General features: G+C 32.1%; 1 protein-coding gene across 2 annotated transcripts; it reads right to left on the bottom strand.

Annotated features, from left to right (window-relative positions):
- Positions 1–1476: 1476 nt before the first annotated feature.
- LOC133696164 (rRNA-processing protein EFG1-like) lies at positions 1477–4940 on the bottom strand. Of its 2 annotated transcripts, none has more exons than XM_062118261.1 (8): positions 4595–4940; positions 4357–4486; positions 4136–4266; positions 3726–3864; positions 2929–3043; positions 2563–2626; positions 2143–2436; positions 1477–1706 (listed from the first exon to the last, which is right to left on the bottom strand). In XM_062118261.1, the coding sequence occupies exons 1-8, from the start codon at positions 4751–4753 to the stop codon at positions 1701–1703; spliced, it is 1038 nt and encodes a 345-aa protein (XP_061974245.1). In that variant the 5' UTR covers positions 4754–4940; the 3' UTR covers positions 1477–1700. The 2 variants fall into 2 exon arrangements, with proteins under 2 accessions (XP_061974245.1, XP_061974244.1); XM_062118260.1 differs by having other exon boundaries at positions 4357–4489; positions 4595–4939.
- Between the last annotated feature and the right edge of the window lie 3227 nt (positions 4941–8167).

Genomic DNA, 8167 nt, shown 5'->3' with positions numbered 1-8167 from the left:
GGTTTTGAAAATAGAAATGGGCTTCGATAGAATGGGCTATTGGAGAAGGTCAGGGCCTATTTTGGTCTAAATTCTCTATGGCCTAAAAAGTAGATACTCAAATTCCCTATCAGCCCACCTCGCTGGGTCGACAGAGGAGAAATGCACCGATGTCATCTGAACGGGATCGGCCCAGCTAGTCATAGTGGAGAAATGGTGGATCGAGACCTAAGATATCTTCTTCTTTCTTTGTTTTTTTTGAATGAATATGCATTGAACGGAGAGAAATCATGAAAATTAGTTATTGCATCATGCCAACATGGATTTGTAGTGCAGGAAATCCTGAAATACATGCGGCGAGAGAGAAGTTTAAGCAGCAGATAACCAAAAGACATATAAAGCAAGCACCGTTTAAATGAAAAATTGCTTACAACAGCCGGCATTTTTGCCTGGTCCAGCTTCACAGCATTGCATGATCCAGCTGTTTACTTTAAGACCCGACCCGGTCTAGAAACGAGGTCGATGGATATTGACCATGTTAACCCGATGGAAGAGTTTCCTGCGACAGTATGCGGGCAACTGCCTAGAATTAATCATAGCTGATTTTGCGTTCTTCTTCTTTTTACTCTTCTGTTCCATTGCATTATTTCTTATTAGTTTCATTTCATTGCCTCATTTAACCCACAAATTTGACTTATTATTTGAAAGATGTAATAAAGATTTGACGTCATTTGGGTTATAGTGAGGATGATTTTTGCAAATTGATTTTAGTTATTTTTAGCTTTTAACTCTGAAAAAAATCTTAGAAATAATTTTTAATTTAAATAAAAAATTTATTACAAAATGTTAATTTATAGATTCTGATTTATACCATGTATTTTATTTAAAAAGAAGCTGATTTGAGTTATTTTTTATCAAATATATTCGAAACTTAAAATCTTTTTAACTCATTTTGTATAAATCATTTATGAGAAATAACTTTTGATTCATTTAAGAATTATGATTCAAAGATCATCTCAAACCAACTCCCAATCCACAAAATTTGTAAATATTTGTAAGAATAGCTTGTGAGACCATAGTTCAAATATCATCTTTATGATATGCAAAAATTCCCCTTTCTCATGCTTGCTGACCATCAACTGGACTCATTGTCTCACTTCGATTAGCAATCTTGTTAAAATACCTTTCCCCTATCTCGAATTTATCCATCCTACTCGATGTGAGAGTTCCTCGTCTCAAAAAATAATAAAAAAAAAAGGGTTGACCCCAGACACGTATTTCAAGCGAGCGCCACGGGAACTTTTTTTTAAAGAAAAGGTTTCAAGAATGAGAGCGCCGAGTATTTATCGCTGGAAACCACTCAAATCCCTTGCAAGCCATGTTCAGATCCAATTGCCTCTACCACAATATCGCCAAGATGCGGCAACATTCAAGTCATACAATCCATTATAAACAAAAGGGAGGACGGGTGAGGGAATAAACAAACCAGAAAGTGAGTTTCTGTAGGAAAGAATTCTCAATAACCCTAGCACTTCACAGGCGCGAGATCAAGTAAACATTCAAAGGGCAAAAGGTACAGATTCCTGACTGTTTAGTGATAAAAAAAAATTGAAAAATATTTGGTGGTTACAACAGACCTGCAAAAAATAATAATAATAGATATCTGATAAGCTACTTAAATTGATTGTAGTGCAGTTACATGTATGCTGACTTCATCCATTTCAGGCCTGCAAATAGAGGAAGAAACAAATCATGTGCCCCAGAAGGTTTGATAATTAAATAAAACAGTCAAGAGAAGCATGCTACTCCATAAGATATTATTATTATTATTATTAGGTTTAAACCATATGCACAAACTTGCACTCCTAACAAACTCAGTTCATGAAATTATTTTCAACATAGTAGATTTCTTTTTTAATGCAGAAGTTACAAAGAACACCAGGAATGTCTCACTCTCTCTCTTCTCCTCTTTTTCCTGCACACAAACCCATATGCCTATCTAGGGCTTTGTCCATTTTTAAGGAATAAATCCTCAGAGAAAGACTGTTATTCCTAAGATACTTAGCCCAACAAATGCTAATCCGGCAAATGACAGAATCATTATAACAGAAATAAGGAGAGAAAATGCTGAAATGGACAAAATAACAGTCAAGAGTAACATACCTGTTGCCTTTTCCTCTTTGGCCTCCTCTTCCTTCGGGGTTTATGAGCATCAGAATTTGAACTTACATTTGAACTTAGATTACTACTGTGTCCTGTCCTTGTACTTGAAGACCCCCCAGCCCTAAAGGAAGATCTACTTCTGCTACTTGATGTATTGCTAGATGTAGAAATCTCAGCCCTCTGTTTCCATGAATTTTTACTAGTTGAAGCTCCAAACTTTGATTGAGCATGCACTGAATTTGCATGCAAATTGTTTGAAGGCCGCGGAGGAGGCATTAGAGCTCTGGCAGCAGTCTGTCTTGATGGGAAAAATTGAAGTCAGAAAAAAAAAATCATTTTCAAGGGAAAAAAAAAAAGGAAAAATAAATCACTAGTGTATATTTTCACATGAAAATGCAATATTTGGGTTTAACAAGTGACCTGATTTCTTTCATCACTTGACATTCCAGATGCTGCTTTGCCAGAAGCACTAGAAGCTGGTTCCCTGAAAAATTATAATTTGCACCTTTTACAGTATAACCCAAATGACAGCATATGCAAAACTATATTATGAAGATCTAAATATAGGACCAAATGGGTGCACAGAGCTTCCAGTCCGAAGTGGCAACAGAAAGCTAGCAGAATAAACAATTGTACATGCATATTTATTTATTTCTATCTTGATCCAGCATGTGACTAATAAAAACATTAAGGAAATATAAATCCAACCACAAAGATAAAATAGCCTGCCCAATTGTAAGTGTAAATCTTGAAACTAGAATCTTCACTCACAATTATGATATATACCTTGTGCTTTTATCTGTCCATTCATCATCTGCATCAGCTTCATCACTCGAGGTTCCAGTTAAAAAGAAATCATCTTCACTCAGATCCAGAAGTCCATCATCCTCACTCCCTGTCTCTGTTAACAGAAGTCCAATAAAGTACAAAGTACATCACCATCACAATAACAAGAAGATATCATAACAAAATTACTATGATGAGAATGTATTAGCATGAATAGATATATAATCCATCCACCAATCAAAGCCCTTTTCAGTTTGGAAAGGATTAGTTGGTGGTGCCTGCTCTTTCTGCTTTTGAACCATATCATTTATTTGTAATCAAATTTATCCTTCTAATGATCTGCCCACGGCCCAATAAATGGGAAGCCAAGTCATATCTACCAGGAATAAAGGGTGGGTCCCCATCATTGGCGAGAGCACACACAAAAACCCTTTTTTCTTCATCTTGGCTATGTAAGCATTCACAATGGATTGTGGCGCACAGAATTGTAAGATAGGGTAAACCATTCTTCATATGATAACCAACAGTGTAGTCTTTATTACCACAGATACACATCTAATTGTATATTTTAGTTTGATATTTTGATTTCTTGAGGACAACATGATTTTTCTAAACACAAATGTCTACAAAATAAACTTAATCCACGGAGCAGATCCACATGCATGTAATGGTGGATAGATTTCAAGAACTATATACAAGAGTGCAATACCATGCCTTGAATCCAGTATCAAGGAAGTAACTTCTTTCATAAAACTTTATTTAGAAAGTTGCAGAGGTAAGTAAAAGAAAGAAGATACCTTCCAAATCCTTGCCGCTGGCTGCAGCAGCAATTAAGTTGGATTTAATCTGCTTGCGCAATCTATTTCTCCTATCAACAATTTCTGGATCTTCACCTCCAGTAAATAAAGCTACGTATTTCTCAGTCTTGGGGAAAAACTGTAAATTCATAAGAAAAATAGCAATATGAAAAAAAAAAATTAACAAAAAACAAGAAGCAGGACAAGCTGAGTTAATGCTATTTGTTTACAACACTTCTCCAAACTAAATACACAACAGTCAACATTTCATTCAGCTTATCTCACACTGTACAGTAGACCGTCTCTTAAATTTTGATTACCTTAGTACAGAACTACAGTAAATGCCCTTTACATATTACCGAAGAAAAGGGGAAAAGTTAAGAGTGCAAAAAACGTACAGAGCAGCTTACCCTAACATATTCAAGATCTTCTTTCAATTTAGAAAGCTGGTCAGCAAGATCAACATCTTGAGCAGCCTGACCAGATGAAGCACGCTGCAGTTTCTCCAGACGCCGTGTTCTTCTTTCGATCTTTCTTCTCTCTGAACAAAATAGAGGGCATGACTTTGACGATTCAGCATGAGACTGATTAATGAACAAATTTATTTCATTGAAAAAACTGAAGGAGTTACCAAAAAACTTAATCTTCCTATCACGCAAGAAAATTTTGCGTTCAAGAGCCAAACGAGTATGAATTTCTTGTTGCTTCTTCAATTCCTCTAACCTTTTCTCTTGAGCTTCCCTTACTTCAGGCGGAAGTTCCTTCTATTACAAAGAAAATTAATTAATAATCAAATGGAAAATTGATTGATTGAAGACAACAAAAACCCTAATTAAAAATGAAATTTGAAGTTGGAAGGTAGTAAGGACCTTGCGGAGCATGCGCTCGACGGAGCGGATTTGGTTCTTGAGAGAGACGGATTTGGGCTTTTGTTTAGGCTTCTTGTCTCCGCCTAATCCTTTGGAACGGCGGCCTACAGGGGGTTTGCGCTCAGCCACCCTCCGCTTGCCATAGCCACCGTGGGCCATGTTTCTCTTCGAAAGCTGGAAGATATGCCTCCCTCTTTTCTTCCCTTCTCTTGTTGCAGCCCTCTTTTTTTTTTTTCCCACTCACTCGAGACGATTTGGAATGCTCTGCTTTCGCTTTTTTTGCCTCCCTTTTTCTCTTTTTTGCCGGATCACTACCTTTTGGTTTTTTATTTTCTCCCTTTTTTTTTTTTTTTTTTTAATATGGCTCTTTTTTTCGAGAGATTATTAAGTACATTCTTGGTGTATACTGTTCTACTGAGGCGGTGTTTTAAGTGTCCGTTTGAGGTATTTCGTATGGGATTTTGTCCCAGGCAAAAGTGGTTAAATTATATTTTTTTATAAATTAAAATTTTTTATACTTTTTAATTATTTTAATATATTAAAAATAAATTTTAAAAAATAAAAAAATTATTATTTTAATACAAGATTTAGGTTTCATATGGGATTTCAGCCCAACAAAAATTGGTTAAATTTTACCTTTTGTTTTAAATTAAATTTTTTATGTTTTTTATTTATTTTGATATGCTGATATTAAAAATAAATTTTTAAAAATAAAAAATTTATTATTTTAATTTACTTTTTAATAAAAAGCATTTTAAAAAGCAATTGATACTATATTCTCAAACACTTTATAAAACATTAATAACAATTATTTTTTTAAAAAAATTTTACTTAAAAAAAATTTAAAATATATTTTTTATTTTTTAAAATTTATCTTTGATATTAGTATATTAAAATAAACCAAAGAAAATTTTTAAAAAAATTAAAAACTTCATTTGAAATGAGAGTTCAAATGCCCTTAGTAACCTTACATTTCATTCCCCCCTTGCTCTTAGCCATAAAAAAAAAACAGAAAAGAAAAAAAAAAGTTTGCTTTCCTTTTTCTAACCATATATATAGAATTCATAAAAATTGCTGGTATTTTTTTTCTTTAAATAAATTAGTATTGAAAATGTTTCAGAACATAAACAGCGATCATCCCATAGTTCATTATACATGAGAAGAAAAATCTAAGAATGACTTGTAAATTTAAGAAGTTACATGATTTTAATTGAAATTGATTAAAATAAATAAATTAAAAAAGATCATGATGTTTTTTTAGTTAAACATCATTTAATTTTTACTTGATTTTTTAAAAATAAAAATTCTAATATTAGCACGTGTTATTTTTTTTTAGAACCCTACATAGTATTTCTTTCTTGAACCTGATTCAATTATTTTTCCATGCAAGTCTATTTTTATTATTTTTTAATTAAATAAAAAAATTTAATTCTAAATAATAAAATTATTAAACATAACTAGATTCATGGTTTTGGTTGCTAGATTTATTCTCAACTTTCCCTTTTAATCTTTGATTATTATTAATAATTTTTTTTTATTCAAACATAAATAATTTTTGATTTATTTAACTAAATACATGCATTACCCTTCTAATTTTTTCTTGATATAAAAAAACACATGGAGAACACATGCATGTTCATTTTATTGCATTAAACCTTTTTTGACCTAGCTCTCTACGAAAGACAGGCATATTAGCTGGGACAACGAGTAGGAGAAATGGAGGTTTAGGCTCTAGAGGGATTTGGTGTTTCTCTTATGAGAGATGCTTACTTATAAATCTGATCATATTAGAGCTCGTCAAGAAATACTTGGTATGACAAACAATACCTAAACCTGAGGATGCTAGTAATAAAAGAAAAGCCAGTTTAAGATGCAAAAGGCACTGGATGTTTTCGCGTGGCTGACTATAGTTTTAAAACCCAGTTTGACGGGTTGATTCAGGATCTGACCGATCCGGGACTGAAATCAAATTAGGTTGAAGAAAAAACAGGGGAAGGAAAAATCCGGTATGGCTCGGTGACCCGGTTAACTTGGCAAGACCCGATCAAAATTTAAAAAGCTTTTGCATTTAATTTAGGGATTCTATTGTCTTTTGCATTTAGTTATTTGATAGTTATTAGATGTCATCAGGAGCAGCATGATAATTTCATAAATAAACAACAATAAAAAGATGAAAGCGCGTAAACAGTGTCTTCCAGGTTCGGACGATGTGTGTGGTGTCGTCTGGTGGCTAAAACTTTGCTTCTAAGGCGATGGTTGAAGAATCTCGACATCGCCTCTACGTACAAGTGATGCTTGTGGTTTAATTGTTGCCGGTTTAGCGCATTTAGTTTTTTTTTCTCTCTCTCTCTCTTTCCTACTCAATTTTCGTGTTGGCCTGAAAAAAATATCAAATTAGCCCTTGAGGTTTGTTATCCTTAAGATTTCATCCATATTTTTTTTATTATAATTTTTTATTTAGAATATTTTATAAATTAAGTATTTTTTTCAATTTCATCCCTAATAAATATTTCATTTGTCAGATTTAGTTCTCATTTTTATGATCACTATTTGTTTTTATTTTAGATGGTTTTTGAAAATATTTTTTTTTTATTGCTATTTTTTTACCTTGCAATTCTTTTTTTTAATATTTCATAACATTTTATTGGCCAGTTGTTTAGCTTCTTGGTTGTATTCCGATCTAGAATTTAATGGGATGCGAGTTTAAAAAATTAACCCCGGTTATGAAGTTGACATAAACTTCCTTGATTTTTCCCTTTTTTAAGCATTTTTTCCATCCTCTGGCATTTGTTTTCTTTTATTAACTTTGTATGAGATTTTATAGTTGTTTTGAAAATAACACGGGTTACTTAGTTTTTTTCTATATCTTTGTTAAATTTAGATTTTTTAAAGGATTTTTGTTTTTAAATTAAATTAAATTAATTAATTTCATCCTCCAACATTTAATTCTTCAGGTGTTGAGCTTCTGGGTTGAGTCAGATCAATAATTTAATGGATTGCAGATTTAAAAGTTTAATTTGAGTTTACAAAGTTCATTCAATCTTGCTTGTTTTTTTTTTTTAAAGTTTTTTTTTATGATTTCATCTTACAATATTTTTTTATTCACTTTCTACAGATTTATCTTTCTTTTTAAAATAACAAGGGTTATCTAAGGTTTTTTTCCGGTCTTTATTAAATTTATCATTTTTAAAAGAAATTTTGTTTTTTAATCAAATTAAATTTATTGATTTCATCATCCGACATTTAGTTTGCTGGGTGTTAAGCTTCTTAGTTTAACATAGGTTTACAATTTAACGAGTTACGGGTTTGAGAGATTAATACGGGTTTACAAGGTTCACCTAGGCTTGCTTGAGTTTTTACTCTTTTTTTTTAAGTTTATTTTTTTTGTTTCTTCCACCAACATTTTATTATTTCTATGAGATTTTTATGTGATTTTAAAAGTAACAAGGTTAACTCAATTTTTTTTTAACCTTTGTTGATCTAGTTTTTATAAAAAAGAATTTTATTTATTAATTAAATTAAATTAAATATATTAAAGTAAGCATAAAATGCTATTCGCTTTTTAAGTCACTA

The sequence above is a fragment of the Populus nigra genome, chromosome 6, assembly GCF_951802175.1.
Source record: "Populus nigra chromosome 6, ddPopNigr1.1, whole genome shotgun sequence".
In the NCBI taxonomy this organism is placed as follows: domain Eukaryota; kingdom Viridiplantae; phylum Streptophyta; class Magnoliopsida; order Malpighiales; family Salicaceae; genus Populus; species Populus nigra.
This window is presented reverse-complemented; position numbering and strand designations above follow the sequence as displayed.

Coding starts and splice junctions, on each gene's coding strand:
- LOC133696164 (XM_062118260.1), bottom strand. CDS start 4,753: ATGGCCCACGGTGGCTATGGCAAGCGGAGGGTGGCTGAGCGCAAACCC. Junction 4,267..4,356: donor TAGGAAGATTAAGTTTTTTG/GTAACTCCTTCA, acceptor TATTTTGTTCAG/AGAGAAGAAAGATCGAAAGA. Junction 3,865..4,135: donor AAGATCTTGAATATGTTAGG/GTAAGCTGCTCT, acceptor ATGAATTTACAG/TTTTTCCCCAAGACTGAGAA.